General features: G+C 42.7%; 1 protein-coding gene across 1 annotated transcript in view; it reads right to left on the reverse strand.

Moving 5' to 3' along the window:
* Window positions 1-8,602, reverse strand: part of CFAP58 (cilia and flagella associated protein 58) — a 102,316-nt gene extending 93,714 nt beyond the window's left edge. The window contains exons 1-3 of the mRNA XM_037063982.1: window positions 8,473-8,602; window positions 2,896-3,177; window positions 628-776 (exon numbers count right to left, since the gene is read on the reverse strand). Coding sequence (XP_036919877.1) covers window positions 628-776; window positions 2,896-3,177; window positions 8,473-8,481 — 440 coding nt within the window. The 5' untranslated portion in view covers window positions 8,482-8,602. The remainder of the gene's footprint in view (window positions 1-627; window positions 777-2,895; window positions 3,178-8,472) is intronic.
* Between the last annotated feature and the right edge of the window lie 8,314 nt (window positions 8,603-16,916).

Raw genomic sequence — 16,916 nt, forward strand, 5'->3', positions numbered from 1 at the left:
AGAATCAGAAGTCTGGTATGTGGTAGACAGTTAGGAGGGGAGATGTCTCTGTGAAGGCAGGGAGATCAGTGAGGAGTCGACTGTCAAATCCAGCGAGGATGGGAAGTCCCAACCAAGGTAGTAGCGCTGGCAATAAGGAGGAGAGAAACGCAGAAGTGAAGGCTGAATCTACAAGACAAAGTTTTAAGGGAGAAGGAGAAGCAAGGGAGAAGAGAAACTCCTTTTTCTGGCCAAGAACCTGAGAAATTAAAAGGATGGTAAGGCCACTAATTGTGGGGAGGGTCAGGGGAGGAGCTGGAAATCTCAAAAGCAATCTGCAGCCAGTTCCACTCCACACACAGTTGAGAGAAATAAACCTAAAATCTTTACTCATTTTGAAACTGCAGTACTGACTCTTACACACCCAGAAGTTTACTACAACCATAAACTAGGAATTTGGGGTGTATAGAAAGGGTATATTAAAAAGAAAAAAAGTAGCAGTAGACAGAAAACAATCACCAGGAAACTAACAGAGAAAGAGTGTCTTGTGTCACATTCACGGTGACACTGACAAACTCCAGGCTGCCTGCTGAAGGAGTTCTCTGCAAAAGCAAGTCCGACGTACACCAAGAAGGCTCCGTGACCTACTTGCTATCCTGGTCCATCGTGAGTCCAGACCCTTGTTCAACTAGTTTGGTTAGTTTCACAATTTCCTCTTTCAGGGTAAGAATCGTCTCCTTCGCCTTCTGCTCTTTATCATAGGCTGAGTCCACCATCTTCCAGGCCTTTTCAATTTCCTAGATGGGCCACAGGACATCAGTGAAAAAAAAAGACTAGGTTTCAGGACACAAGACAAACTCAGTAAACGGAATAATAAAACAACTACAATGTAGTAGTCATTTATGGAGAAAGAAGATTATATAGTATACAGTATGCATTAAATTTATATTGACTTACTGATCTGTTCAACACAAGCTAGTCAATACTGAACACCAGTCTTTAGGGGGGTATTGGAAAAGGGTATTTGTGTGTGTGTGTGTGTGTGTGTGTAGCCACAAAGCTCACATACTGCAAGGGCCGTTATAACTAGGAGGATATTTCTCAGTATACAGGAAGACTCTCCAACCAACTGAGCCACTAGGAGGATATTTCTAATAAAAATGTTACGATAGGTTTGCAAAATTAAAAGTAAAAGCTTATGTGATTTCCAAGTCCAGATATTTTTTTTAAACAAGCTTTATCACACAAAGAATGATCTTGGATCCAAGTCCTGTGAAGCTCTCGATAAGAGTCTAAATAAAAAAATATATTTTGCCCTTAGGTCCCAATTGAATTCCTGATGGCCATGTGAGCTTCAGAACAATACACAGCAAGTTGGTCTTTGCTGTTTCCTAATTGTACACAGCAGCCTCAGTCATTCCCCCTCCCAGAAACTCAAGCTCAGGCCTTCTCATCAAATGCCTACAGGGAAAAAATACCCATAGCAGGGAATGGGAACGATGCCTTCTGTAGCTTGGGCTTCCTTACTATTATGAGATGCAATGTTGAATAGTAACATAAATAGTTCAAAGTGAATTACAGCCACCAAATAAATGAACAAAGCACAGTAAATATTGCAACAGCCTTAAGTTTTACCCTGCCAATTAATCTCTTGCAAAAGTTCATCCAGTGCAAAGTAAATCCTTTATACAGGTAAGAATCTACTCACTTACAGTGAAAATATCCCACTTGCATGTTGACAAGGAATCAAATGGGGGGGATAGAGCATTTAATTTAATTAAATAAATTCATGCTATTACAATAGAGAGAGATGACTCCGGTATACTACACACACAAGTCAGCGATTCAAAACAAAATGTCAGTTTATGGGACACGTTCTTCTGTGGCAACCATACACACTCTGTGTCCACAAAACTAATGAAGGGTATTTAAGTGAAAATGTGATTGTATGGAGATTTGTCCAAATCAACTTCAGCAACTAGATTTTAATCAACTCATGACTTCCATTTTCGGTTTTTAAATTCACGACCAAAAGTGGGGGGTGGGGCTCTCATTGTAAAGTGAATTGAAGCTTCCTTTATGTCAATTTTTCAGCAAAGAGCAGAAACTGACTGCAGGAAGAAAATACCGCTTCAAGAAAAGACATTTCTAAGGAAATGTGTCTTATTTGCACTGGTCTTCGAATTTATTTGAATTGGCAGATGTGTAGTTGCATGATATCAAGGGAATGATCTTAAAAGTTTGCGATTTTTTTCTCCCCACTAGAGTTTTAATTATAAATTAAACTCTTATCGCCCTAAAATCAACATGGAATATTTATGTTTACCTCCAAAATAATGCAACATACTTGAGGTTGAAAAAATAAAGTATGAGACAAAGCCAGGTGAATCCCTGTTCTCCCCTTATAAGGAAGTGGGAGGATCAGGGCAGAAGCAAAGAGATGCTAAGAAAGAAAATAATGAAAATAATGGAAAATAATAATGAAAAGTATCTGGGTATTCCCAAGGTAATGTCTCCTAAAACAGTGGGGGGGGGAGGTAGAAATATGAAAATATCTTTAATGAGCTATCATTATGACATTTAATTACTATTCATCTTGTATCAAACAAGATATAATGACACTCCTAATATTACACTGATCCCTAAGTCTCTTTGCTAGCCCATTATTTCTTAGAAACCAAGCAAGTAAGGTTTTACATTATTTTTGATATAGTGAAATTCACCCAGTCTAATTATTTTCTTTGCAAAAGAACATTATTCTCTAGGCTTCATGAATGTATGAATCATGTAAATTTTAACTTAATAACTCATTTACGACCAGCCCAGAGCTGTCAGTGTGATGAAAGGATGATGTTTTAAATGCAGGAGGCGCTGATGGCAGCTCTCCATCGATTCCGTGTCCAGAAGCTCACTGACCTTTTTCAAGGAGGCGATGGTGGTCTGATCATCCTGGGAGAGCTTCAGGGCAGTGGCGACCTTCGCGGAATTAACCACAATCTCCGCGTTGAGCTCTCTGCACTTGGCCATCAGACGTCTTTCGTTGTCATAAGACTTTTTCATGATGGCATGAAGCTTCTCATATTCGGTCTTAAATCGCTCCAGACCTTTGTCTCCTGAGAGTTCATTGAGAACCTCCTGAAAATCCTTTTCAATTTCTTCATATGCAGTTTCTTCCAGCACTGGTTTGTCACCCTTCTCCTGTACAGAAGGACAGGGATGGGAATGAGCATTCCGACATCTGCACCATGACTATTCAGGAGTTACTGTTAACAGCCATGAATTGAAGACCTTCCGACAAGCAAAGTAAAAGCACTGGCAAGCAGAACATTTCAGACTATATGTTGGGAACCACCATATAATGTTCATGCCCGGATGCTACCTATACAGATCTACAGGGGTAGGCAAAAGTAGGTTTATATTTGTGAGTACACAAAACAGTTTATTCTTATATTATTATTTATTAATTATTTATTGTTTATTTGTATTACAACTGTAAACCTGCCTTTGCCCACTCTGTATATAATATTTTCTATCACATGATATTGTGATTAGATTAAATGGGATAATTCATGTTCAACATGTTCAGCTTAGCCAAGTGTCTGGCAAAGAGTAGGTACTCAATATAATATTGACAGCTGTGATGATTATCCCAAGCCCTCATCTATTTTCATTTGATCCTACTTCTTACTGTCCCCAGAGTTGCAGAGGAAATCCATAGCACATTGAGGGCAGACACAGGGAGATCTTGATATAAATACCATGAAATCACACATACAGTGAAACCCATAGAAAATATGGAATAATCTCCTAAAAGACATCCCATCATTTTTATCCCTTTAAGAGCATTAGGCTAGATCTTCTTCACAAGTATATTTAAATGCCCCCTGTGCAATACTCATGAGTCTTTTCTACGATCAACTGGACAAGTTATTTAAAACTATAAGCCTGGACATGCAAATGTAATTCAAGCACATCTGGCTATGACTTAGATGAGAACCCAGGTGTTAGTTATATAAGAATTTTTTTCGGACCTATATAACAGGTGCTCTGAGACCAAAAAAAAAAAATGACCCAAATGAAAGAATAGACCAAAGCTCCAGAAAAAATACAACTAAGTAATGAAGAGATAGCCAACCTATCCAATGCACAGTTCAAAATACTGGTCATCAGGATGCTCAAGAATTGGCTGAGTATGGTCACAAAATACAGGGAAAAAATGAAGGCTATGAAAAGTGAAATACAAGAAAATGTACAGGTAACCAACAGTGAAGGGAAAGAAACCAGGATTCAAATCAACAATTTGGCCCAGAAGGAAGAAATAAACATTCAACCAGAGCAGAGTGAAGAAACAAGAATTCATAAAAATGAGACGAGGCTCAGGAACCTCTGGGACAACTTTTAATGTTCCAACATCAGAATCACAGGGGTGCCAGAAGGAGAAGAGGAAGAGTAAGAAATTGAAAACTTATTTGAACAAATAATGATGAAAGAGAACTTCCCCAATCTGGCAAAGGAAATAGACTTCCAGGAAATCCAGGAAGCTCAAAGAGAGTCCCAAAGAAGTGGACCCAAGGAAGCACATACCAAGGCACATAATAATTTCATTATCCAAGATTAAAGATAAGGAATCTTACAAACAGCAAGAGAAAAGGAAACAGATAACTACAAAGGAGTTGCCTTAAGACTATCAGCTGATTTCTCAAAAGAAACCTTACAGGCAAGAAGGGGCTTGAAATAAATATTCCTAGTCATGAAAAGCAAGGACCTATATCCAAGATTACTCTATCCAGCAAAGCTATCATTTAGAATGGAAAGGCAGATAAAGTGCTTCCTAGATAAGGCCAAGTTAAAGGAGTTCATCATCACTCATCCCTTATTATATGAAATGTTAAAGAGACTTAAGAAAAAGAAGATAAAAAATGTGAACAGTAAAATGACAACAAACTCACAACTATTAACAACTGAACCTAAAAGGAACAAAAACAAACTAAGCAAACAACTAGAACAGGAACAGAAAGAATCACAGAAATGGAGATCACATGGAGGGTTATCAGCGGGGAAGGGGAGAGAGGGGGAAAAGGTACAGGGAGTAAGTAGCATAAATGGTAGGTAGAAAATAGACAGCAGGAGGTTAAGAATAGTATAGACAATGAAGCCAAAGAAGTTATATGTTTGACCCATGGACATAAACTAAAGTCGGGGAATGCGGGTGGGAGGTAGTGTGCGAGCCAGAGGGGAATAAACAGGGGAAAATGGGACACCTGTAATAGCACAATTAATTTTTAAAAAAGAATTTCTTTCTCCCTAGTGTATACGTTGAATTGTGTCCCTCGAAAAGTTACGTTGAAGCTCTAACTCCCAATTGTGAATGTGACCTTATTTGGAAGTAGAGTTCTTGCATATATAATTAGTTTAGCTGAGGTCATACAGGAGTAGGGTGTGTCCTAATCCAACATTACTGGTGCCCTCATAAAAGGAGGCGGGATTATAACTTTGTATTGTGATAGACTTTAACCAAATTTATTGTGGTAATCATTCTGCAGTATAAACATATATCAAATCATTACACAGAGTGGGCAAAAGTAGGTTTACAGTTGTGAGTCCACAAAACACAGTTTATTCTTGTATCATTATTCATTAATTATTGTACTATTTTCCATAGGAATGACTGTAAACCTACTTTTGCCCACCACTGTATTGTACACCTAAAACCAATACAATGTTACATGTCGATTAAACCTCAATAAAAAGCAGTGGGGGTGAATTTGGACACAGACACACACAGGAAAATGCCACATGAAGATGGAGTCACGGATTAGACTGAGGCAGCTTCAAGCCAAGGACAGCTAAGGATCGCTGGCTACCAGCAGAAGCTACAAAGAAGCAAAAAAGGATTTTACTGAGTGTGGAAGGAACATGGTCCTACCACCACCTTGATCTCTGATTTCTAGTCTCCAGAACTGTGAAACAATAAATTTCTGGTATTTCAACCATCCACTTTGCAGTGCTATGTTATGGCTGCCCTAGCAAACCAATACACCGACTTCTTGTTAGGTGCAGCACAATAGTTCATATATTTATTCATTTATTCAGTAAATATTTATCGAACAACTGCTATATGTAGGTTGGAATGATGGAGCCTATAGGAGAGACCAAGATAAAGAGCAAACAACCCTCCCATAGGAAATTTACACCTTAACAGTTGATGGGCTATGTTTTCCCATAATGGATGTATAGAATTTGGTACCTGGCATAAAATAGATTCAAAACTCTACGAGAACAGAGTTAGTCCCAGCAGCAAGAATGAAAGCAAATTTCATAAAGAAAATGGCATTTGATCAGGCCCAGAAGAGAAAAGGAAATCTTCGCAGGTGAATATGGAGACAGAGGGAATTCCTGGCAGATGCCAAAGCATGAGCGAAGATTCAGGGCCAAGGAAGTATCTAAAATTTGAGACTGAATAAGAAGCTCTAGTTGGATAAAGTATAAGAAGGGAGAAGGGCTTTGATATCAAAGCTTTATTGCTAATCAAAGAAAACAAATAAAACCATCTTTAATCTCAATAATATAGTAAAATTCAAATTTACCCTGCCCTGGCTGGTGTGGCTCAGTGGATTGAGCACTGGCCTGCGAACCAAAGGGTCATCGGTTCGATTTCCAGTGAGGGCACATGCCTGGGTTGCAGGCCACGTTCCCAATGGGGGGTATATGAGAGGCACCCACACATTGATGTTTCTCTCCCTCTCTTTCACCTTCCCTTCCCCTCTCTCTAAAAATAAATAAATAAAATCGTTTTTTAAAAAATTCACCCTAAAGATTCTGGGCAACTAGTCCCGTTTCCCTCCTGCTTTGACAAGCCTGACTTGGGCAACATGAAGAAAGTCTGCCTATTTTTGGTTTTCAAAAACATTAGTACTATTGATTAAATTCCTAAGGACAGCATGCAAGCAGAACAGAGCCCACAACTTAAAATAGATGTCAAGTCACAAGCATATCTAACATATCGTGTAACCATGTTAGTGCTAATGTTAAAGGCAACAGAAGTTTTCTTCCTGACTAAAAGCAGATTATTGCAAAGATCGCAATACAGCAATTTCACAAAGGAGGAAAAATCACATTAAGGAAATTCGGAGCTGCTGCCGCTGCTGCTCTGTGCTTTCCCCTTGTTGATGCTAAACATGAGCGCACTCAAAAATCTATCACGGCAATGTTCTTGGTTCCATCCCTGTACATGGTATTCATGTCAACACTTGATCACCAGCCTCATGATTTGTCGGCAGACCAGGTTTCCCTGTACAGCTGGCACTTGGCACAGGCGTGGGAAAATATCAAAGAAAGGAAAGTTTCAAAGAAATTTTTATGAACTAGAGAGATTTGTTTATATTGCTATTACTATTAAAAGCAAAGCAAAAATTATCTCTTAGCTGTGACCAACAACCAATGGGTATTAACACTGCTATGGCACATGAAGATATTTATTTTGGAAACACGGTTTCAGCATGAGTTAATCAGAGAGGAACTGTGATACTCCCTCATTCAATACCTATCTAAAGTGTTTACTACCTGCCAGGCACTGTTTTAGGTGCTAGAAATATCATTTAGTGGGGAAAAGGAAAAAGGGAAAGAGAGCAGCAGTGAAAAATGAGGCCAGAATGGAAATGAAGACTTATGAAAGCAGAGATGAGAAAAAATTGGCTGAGATTAAGTGAGAAGAAAAACAGAAGGAAGAAATAAGGGGAGATAATGAAAGGAAAGGGAGACCGGGAAATAATTATTTCATAGTATTGGTATCTGGGGCCAATATGCAGAAAGTGAAGAAGAATGAAATAAACCAAGGGGACTAGTGGGGAGGGAGGAAATACTCAAAAGCAAATAACGGGGGAAGAGAAAATTAGGAATGGGAGGGGGAGATGGGGAGAGAAGATATGAATGAGTGAGGGGGAAGATGGAGCCTACTACAGTGTGGGGGAGTGAATAAAGGCTACGAGATCATAGCAGGATGGACAGTGATAACACAGAGCTCTGGTGATGGGCTGAAGAGCTTAATGAAGCTGTGTCACAGCAGGTAATCAGTTGAATCATCCTGTGACCCGTGTTCAAGAGTCAGTGAATAGGGGTAGATATACATAGACAGTAGATATCTATGAAGACTTCTTGTAGGTCTCATGTCAGTGAGACATCAATATGTCTACGAGTATCTCTCTTGTAGATCAAAATGTAGGAGTGGGTGGGTGCCTGTCGCGAATTTCCTACTACGCTTAGCACAGAGCCAATTTAATAGTGGGGGGTGGGGAATATCCACACACTTGAAGGACGGAAAGGAGGTAATGGGGCCAGAGCCGGCTGGGACGGGGTGAGGTGAGGCTGTGGATAGGGCTAGGATGTTGATGCGGAAAATACTGGAATCAGTGGGTATGACAGGGGACAGTAGGAGAGGGACAATGGGGAGGGGTCCAGGGAGAGGCGGCACGGAGAAGGGCGCTGACTCCTGACCTCAGCCATCCTGACGCTGTCTGGCGGTGGCCTCAGAGTCTGCTGTGGACGTCGCAGAAACTGGGCAGGAGTCTGAGGAAGGGGCTGTGTACTGCCCCCAGCGTTTGAAACCGCACCACGTTACCACGTTACACGTTACCGCGTTATTTCTATTGCCAGCAAGTAGGCGCTCGGCGCGTCCTCCCGTCGCCTGGCAACGGTCACGCCCTCTAAGGGGAGCAATTGGACATTCGAATCGGGAGGAGCCCCTGAGGCCCGCCTCCGGGCGCTGTTCCTCCGAGAAATACACAAGTATTCCGAATGGGGTGGCCCAAGGAACTAAGGGGTCGGTACCTCTTATTTCTCAGAGCTACTACTAGCTCTGAGAAGCTAGTAAGAGTCCCAAGGTGTGCGCAGAAGTTAGAAATACCAAACAGAAAGGAGAGAAAGGATGGCAAGACGCGAGTAAGAAAGAGGACTGTGGAGGAGACTGGGGAGCTGGCAAAGGAGAACCGAAAGACTAACGCTTACAAAGAAATGTGGATCAGACGGTTCTGGAAGGGAAAAGACCGGCAGCCACCCTCTGCCCTCTGACAGAGAGATTCTGTCATGGGAACAAGAAGTCATCTCAATTCGAGTGAATTCCAACCCTTAGGAAGTGGTTACTGTGTGCAAGACACAGGCAGGGAAAACGAAGGTAGAGAGAAAACAGAGCTTGCCTTCAAAAGGTCTGGTCACTGGTGGTGAAAAAAACGGGACGCAGAGCTCAAGACGCCTTGGGAAAACGTACCCAGGAGCCACGTGGGGAAAATCTGCCTCGAACCTGGGGCTCCTCTCTCAAGACCCTTTCTCCCCCTACCCCCACCTCCTTCCCCTTCCCCTCCAGGCCCCTTAGACTTCAGGTACAGAGAACGGGAGAAATTAAACTTCTTGGTTCATGAATCATGCAAGATCCCTCTCCTTTTATTTGTTCCCCTTTAACCCCATCCCCACTCCCACCCCTATCCTCAGCCCCCTCAGCATTCATGCTACTGAGCTTGGATATGTATTTTTTAAAAATGTATAGCATTTCTAGTGGTGTCAGACTTCCGGGTACCATCTTATTTTCTCCTTGTTTCACTCAGCATTCTTTTTCAGTATCTATCTGTGGTTGCAGTTGGCATTGTAATCCCAGTTTACTGCCTCTGATTGCTGCATAGTATCCTGTATTGGACATCCACACATTTTACTTCCATCCGCCAAATGATGGATACCAAGGCTGCCTGCACATCTCCAGTACCACAAACCATGCGGCAGTGATCATTCTTGTCTGTGGTCCTTTACAGACCTGTATGCAACGTCCTCTGAAACACATGTGCCTAGGAGTGAGATTGCTCAAGTCGGGGAGAGTACACGGGGCACAAAGACACCCCGCCGGGAGGCCAATGGGAGCTGGGAAGCAAGCCCCACTCCCTTCCCGGTATCTTGTGCCCTAGGAGAAAGGTAAAAGCTCTGTTCCCTAGTCAAGTCATGAGCCTAGGAAGGCTGGACTACCCAGAGGTTGTGTCTCTTTTCAGATATATCGGCCCAGTGGTGAACTCCATTTTCCAATGGCACAAAGGTGAGTAGCCTGATGGACGCCTACTCACCGAGGACTGTCAGGCCGCACAGCAGAATTGCCGCCCTACACTCCACTCCAGCACTCACAGTGTGAGGCTCTCGGTCCCCCATTCCTACCCTTGCCAGTATGCGGTAGTTTATTTATTTGTAAATTCACATAATGTTTACTAAGTGCATGATACTATTCTAAGTGCCGTATAAATACTCATTTAATGAGTCAATTTTTAAAAATTTTCTGTCAATATTGAAAAGCATCAACACATTTTTTAATTAGCATTTCTCTGACTTCTAGTGAAGTTGAGCATTTATTTATATATTCATAAGCCACCTGGAGTCTCCTTTTGTGAATTGTCTATTTATAGCCTTTCCCTATTATTCTATTGGCCTTTTCCTTTTTGATCTGCAAGAGGTCTTTGTAAAGTCTGGAAAATCATCTGCTTTCAAAGATTGGAAACTTCTCCTGTGACATCCTTTGTAGAATGATAATCCTTAATTTCATATATATACATATAGTATATTTTTTATTTTTGTATACATATATTTTTATTTTTATATGTCTTTTCAGTGTGATTTGAGAAGTCCTTCTCAATCCCAAGGACATAAAGGCACTCTCTGTCATTTTCTTTTATTAGCTTCATAGTTTGACTTTTCCACACTCAGTTCCCCAATTCATCTGGAGTTCATCCTTTCATTTGTGTTTTACATGAGGATTTGATTTCATTTTTCTCAATGGAGTGAGTCAATGTGTCAACACCTGGGTTCCTCAGTATACATGGGTGTGCTCTGAGATATCTGATCTGTTCTTGCATCAGTGCCATGGGTTTTATCACTGCGGTTTTGTGACCAGGCATCGTGGTTAAAGGGCAGGGCCCCCACCTCCACTTCTGTCAAGGCTACATTGGCTATTCATGAAACTTTATCATCCCATACAACTTCAGGGTGTTTTTCAAGTTCCTCACAAGAAATTTGCATTGGAACGTCATTAAATTTATGAATTCACTTGTGGAAAATTCCCATTTGTGTGATGATATCTCATTCATGAGCTGAGACCCCATATCTCTGGTGGACAACAGGACAAAACCTGGCTGAGGCCCAGTGGGGGGGTGTGGCAGATGAAGCTGACGAAGCTAACAGAAACAGGGTGCAGGTGGGCAGACATCACGACTCAGGCTGCCTAGTGTGTTTACAGGAAACCTGACTCCACGTTGGGACCACAGCTGTGGGACCACCACGATCTAGAGAGACTCCATTCCTGAAGGTACGTTCCTGAAGGTATATAATATCGGAGAATGACGTAGCCATTCCTGTCTTGTGCTATTGTGAGGCTCTGTGCCTTCTCGTTCCACAGGACACTCCTAAAGGACCATTGCACAAGCAGGTGACCTGCCAAGGTGACAGTAATTCAACCCAGAAGACACTCTTTTTCAATATCTGCTACATAGCAGGTGCAGGCTGGCACAGAAACCCCAGTGGTGACGAAGGCAGAGTCACTGCCCTTTGCATTGGGGGAAAGGGAGAAAGAAAAATGTACGATTCTGACACAGTATGGTGGGATCTCTTAGAACATGGGTGCTCAGGGAGTCTAGACACTGATGCTTGAAAGCATTATTTATGAGGCAGGGAAAGAAAGACCCGAACATGGGAGATCAGGGAACCACAGGACACTAAAAGGAACTGGACATGTTAGACTCACAGGAAAGAGATGGGGGTGGTCGTAAACATGGATGAATGAATGGAGATGAGCATGGGTGGTTGGACAAATTAATTTAGGCTGACGAAAGAAAATGCTTTGCTTCTGATCTTTCAGATTACTGACACCCACCAACCTGCTCCCCTTTGTTGTTGTAATTCAAAGGGGCACTAGGTGGCATTATACCACCAAAAGTCCTCCTAGAATACTGGCCCGCCAAGATTGAGCCAGCCCCTAATTTAGACAAAGTGCTTCTATCAATCTCCTGTGTCGCATTACACCCACTTAATTTATTCACTGAGCACCTACTATATTCCCAGCCCTAGGCTGTGGAGGATGTCAAGGAGTTGAAAGGATCTCTTCCCCCAAAGAGCATGAGAAGTAAAATATGCATGCCATCCCTCCCCCACACAAAAATTTTTCAAACAGGCAGAGGCAGGATGTCCAGACTTACTATCCAGTGTAATCTGAACCTTTTGACCTTCTGGGGCCTTCCTACCACTCCTTGTCCCACTGGATTCTTCAGTTCCTCACGTGTCCTCACGTGTTCTTTCCCTCTGCTTGGAATCCACATACACTGACCTCACTGCCTAGAATACTCAGCTCCCCCTCCTCACCTGGCCACTGCCCACCTGACCTTCCTACAAATCTCACTTCCTCGGGGGAACCTTTCCTGACCAACCCCCAACACCAGACACCTTTTCAAGCACCATGTGTTCCACTTCTTGGACCAGTCCCACAATATCTCTCTTCTCTACCAGGCTGTCAAAACGACAGGAGGACAAGGACCAGATATGTCTTGTCCAGCCCTATTTCCACTGTTGTTATAGGCTGAATTGTATCCCCCTAAAATTCATATGTTGAAGCGCTAGCCCCCAAGTACATCAGAAGGTGACCGTATTTGGAGACAGGGCCCTTAAAAGGGTGATTCAGTGAAAATGAGGCCCTTTGAGTGGGTCCTGGTCCAATCTGACTGATGTCCTTGTAAGAGGAAAGTTGGACACACAAAGAGACACCAAGGAAGCACACACGGAGAAAAGACACAGATGAGAAAGGGGCCATCTGCAAGGCAGACGCAGGCCACAGGAGAAACCAAACACCTTGATCTTCGATTTCTAGCCTACAAAACTACGAGCAAATACACTTCTGTTGCTTAAGCCACCCAGCCTCTGGGACTTGATTATGGCAGCGCCAGCAAACTAATATAAATGACCATCACTCCTCTCAGTGTGTAACTATTAAGTGAACAACTATTGAATGAGTTCTAAAATAGGGAAGACCAGTGAAGGATGGCATTATTAGGAAAAGGTACATGGTAGACATAGCTCTTGGACTTGACCTTAAATGATAACATATGAATTATAGACATGGAAGAAAATAGAAGGAATTCCAGGTATGAAAATAGCCTTGGGCAGATATGAAGGCAAGAATGCAAAAATCCTGCAGCAGGGTGGGTGGGGCCCCTATCAGGTGCCGGTGGACACTGATGTGGAGGGTGTAGGTGGACAGTGGGAGCTTTGGGAGAATAGTAAACAAGCAGCTGCCAACTCCAAGACCCGGGACAGCCACAGACAGACCCACTTACTCTGCCAGATCACTTGAATGTGTGGTCATGAACTAGAATACCTCTGCAAAGCTCATTGTTTAAACCTGGATGTAAGTGCCTCCTAGAACACCCTCCTAGGACACCTAAGCTGTGTGCTGTGACTTGGTAATAGGAACAGAGTTCTGTACACAGTGCTCACCTCTTCAACAGCACCCAGGGAGGAGATAAAGCGAAACTCCGGGAAAGCAGACAGAAACTCTAATGTGCAGCCCTGCGTGGAAATCGCCAGCCTGCAATGCAAAGCCACTGTTCCCTCAAAAGAGGCTACTTCTCCAATGGATCACAGAGGTCCTAGAAGCAACCTGGGGGGCTTCTACACAGCCCACAATCCCCTAGTGAGACTACTAAAGATAATGTTACCAGTGAGGCTGGTGACTTCCACCCAGAAATATGCTTCTCCCTGAAGCCAAAGTGTTCTAGACAGCTCTCCCTGCTCCCCAGGGTCAGCTGGAAGGGTCAGGAGTGGAGACCTAACCCACATAAGGCCAATTCCATTCTTTCTCCTGGGGATTTATAGTCCGGACCCAGCCTTGCAAGTCTCTCCGTTCTGAGGCCTGGCACTATGTGAAACCCAGAGGAGTCAGAGAAGGGTGAGCTGCGTAGAGAGAAGAATAAAGCAAATGAGCAAGGAGGGGGCACCCAGAGGACCAAGGGAGGAAAGGAGAGTTGGGGGAGAGGGAACTTCCTCGGTCGCTGGTGCCCCTTCAGACTCTGGCTACGGTTCCTGAGGAGGCCCACCAACACCTGCTCACTTGCTAGATACTTTCATTCTTCCTAACAAAGTCACCTTACTTGTTTTGTCTAGAGGAAGTTAGTTTCCATGGCTTACACCTGCCTCCACTCCAAAAACAGCCCCAAAGCCCTGACCAATACGGGTCTTCTTCGTACAGTCAGTCATTCTTGTGAAATGTCTGGGTTTAGTACCGGTGAAATCTAAAACCCACACCTGCAGTCCCCCCCAAAACAGGACAAACACTGCTCAGGTCATCATATCTAACATTTCTCCTCCAGGCTGCTGGGAAGATTAAAAGCCCACGTGTGGCAGAAAATTGTTATCATTTATCAGCTGCCCCTATACTCACCTTAGATGACAGAGCAGAGTCCCAGCTGGCTTCCAGTGATTTCCAAAACTGTTCAGACCATATTTTATTTCTTTAATCTGCTCCATTTCCAGCCTGCTGCAGCGGTAACTTAACAGAACATTTGTGGAGCATCTGACATCGATTCCCAAAGGGTCTTCATACAAACTCCCCTCTTGATACCAAAGGAGGCGAGGAAGCTCGGGCAGATTTATTGGGAAGACTGAAAGGTCAGGCACGTGGAGTAAGCGGCGGGCACCCTGCCACCGCAGGAAATCATTCTTTCCGGGAGAAGGAGATGACAGTGTCACAACCACCCAGTCATCTTACCAGGCCGAAACTTTAATGGCTTAACAGCAACAGCAGTCTTCCCGTCAGATTACTGTTGGGTATGACAAGTTAGTCTCGTTCATTTAGTCCGTGCTTCTCACCCAAGAGGCCAAAGCCACAGTGACTTACACGGACCGACCTACTAACCAGATTGGTTAAAAGGACTGGCTTCACACAACCTGTGTCTACTACATATAAAGAAACAAATTGAATAAGTGAGTGAATAAGCAAATAATGAATAAATAAAATTGTTTTTAATCAAATTGATGATGGGTCATTATTTTTATCTCTACTATCCCCTGAAAACACCGTATTTTCAAGGACCTCTAGACTTCACATATGCAGGTCCCTTGTCTGAAATACCCTGTCTCCTTCTTTGTCCAGTGAGTTTTTTAAGATTCAGCTCAGTGTCACCTTCTCCAGGAAGTCTTCCCTGGTTAGGCATCCCTCTTTTGTGTTGCTAGAAAACATGAGTGGCCCTCTGTCAATATACTATATTTTAATTGTATATTTATTGCTATGTCCTTTCCATACAACCAGAAGAACCAGTCTTTTCTTTTATATATCTGTGGTGCTGATACATAAGAGGTACTCAAAATAGAAGGTCTGATGTAAAAAGGAAAGAAGGAAAGGAAGGAACTAAGGAAGAAAGAAGAAGGAATACAATTGGCTTATATACTAAGACACACAGCAATTACTCTTGGGAGTCATTAGTGATTAAGGAAAGTTAAAAGCTATGGGAACACAAACATTTAAGATTCTAAGGAAACTGAACAAAACCACCACCAAGGACACACCAAGTCCCCAAACAGAAGTAGTAAGAATAACAATTAAATGCATTGGCAAAGAACCATTTGCAAGTGGCAAAGAACCAAGTTTTTTTCTTCCTCTCCCGACCCCAGGGCCAAATGCACAGTAGGTGCTCAAAAAAGGGGAGGCCCTGCTTCTCCTGGCAGCAAAGACAGACATCTAGAAAATGAAACTCTTCGTTGTGTGAAAGGACTAGACTCTCTTTCCTGCCCTGTAGGTAGGTTGCTTTCTTTCCAATATCTGCCGCCAGATCTACTGAATAATTTCAGCAGCAGAAGATCCTGCTGAGCGTGTACTGTGAACAGGTGTTCTCCGAGGCAATTGGAGGGAGGCAAAAAGCCTGGACCAACCCCAACCCCCACCCTCAACCAAAGGAGTTTGAAGCCCAATTTAAGCTAAGCAGAATAATTCAAATCTCCAGGATGGCAGAGGCCAGTCTAAAATGCCACTATGTTTTAGAATCTAACACCAGACTCTGCAAAGGACCAGATTAAGAGACATTTTGGGCTTCACGGGGGCACGTGGTCTCTGCAGCGGCTATTCAGCTCTTCCATCATAGCACAAAAGCAGCCGCAGACAATGCTTAAATGAATGGTCATAGTTACGAGCCAATAAAACTTTATTTACAGAAGCAGGTGTTGCTCTGGAGTTGGCCTGTTGGCCATAGTTGCCAATTCCTAATTTAGCCCAAAGCCTGCCATGTAAGAGGTGATCAAATATTTATTGAACCAATGGATGGATGGATGGGTGGGTGAATAAAGGTTTTCCTAAGTTACAACATGGTGATTTGTTCTGAAGCCCCTGTGTATCATCTTTAGAATTAACTGCCGGGAGAGACAAGCTTGGTGGAAATTATCTGGCAGTCTTTCCCCCTCCAAGTGATGTGTGGATGGAAATTGAACATGTATAAACCACCAACAGCTTTCATAACAGACATGTCAGCCAGCAGGGTGATTTAAAGGAGCATTTTTTTTCAAACTGTGGATCATGACTAATTAGTAAATTGTGACCGGCACTTTTTCCCCCGTAAAATGGTAATTATAGAAATGGAAAAAAGAAGAGGGAATATACCAGGGTATATCACGATTAGTAAGCATAAGCATTGCTTTTAAAGAAATTTTCAATTATAACACACTTGTGTGTGACTATATTGGATTCTGAGGTAATACTTATTTTCAAAATAGTTTGAAAAATATTCTAACTATTGTCATCTCATTTGGGGGAAAATTCAGTGGAGTTGTACATCCGAAGGGGCTTTACTATGAGCATGACATAGAGTTATAGTTAAGGACAGGATTCTGGAGTCAAGTTTCTGGTTCAATGCCTGACTCTGCCACTTATTAGCTGTGTG

The sequence above is a fragment of the Sturnira hondurensis genome, unplaced genomic scaffold (assembly GCF_014824575.4).
Source record: "Sturnira hondurensis isolate 20B ecotype Veracruz unplaced genomic scaffold, ASM1482457v3 Scaffold0014854, whole genome shotgun sequence".
NCBI lineage: Eukaryota > Metazoa > Chordata > Mammalia > Chiroptera > Phyllostomidae > Sturnira > Sturnira hondurensis.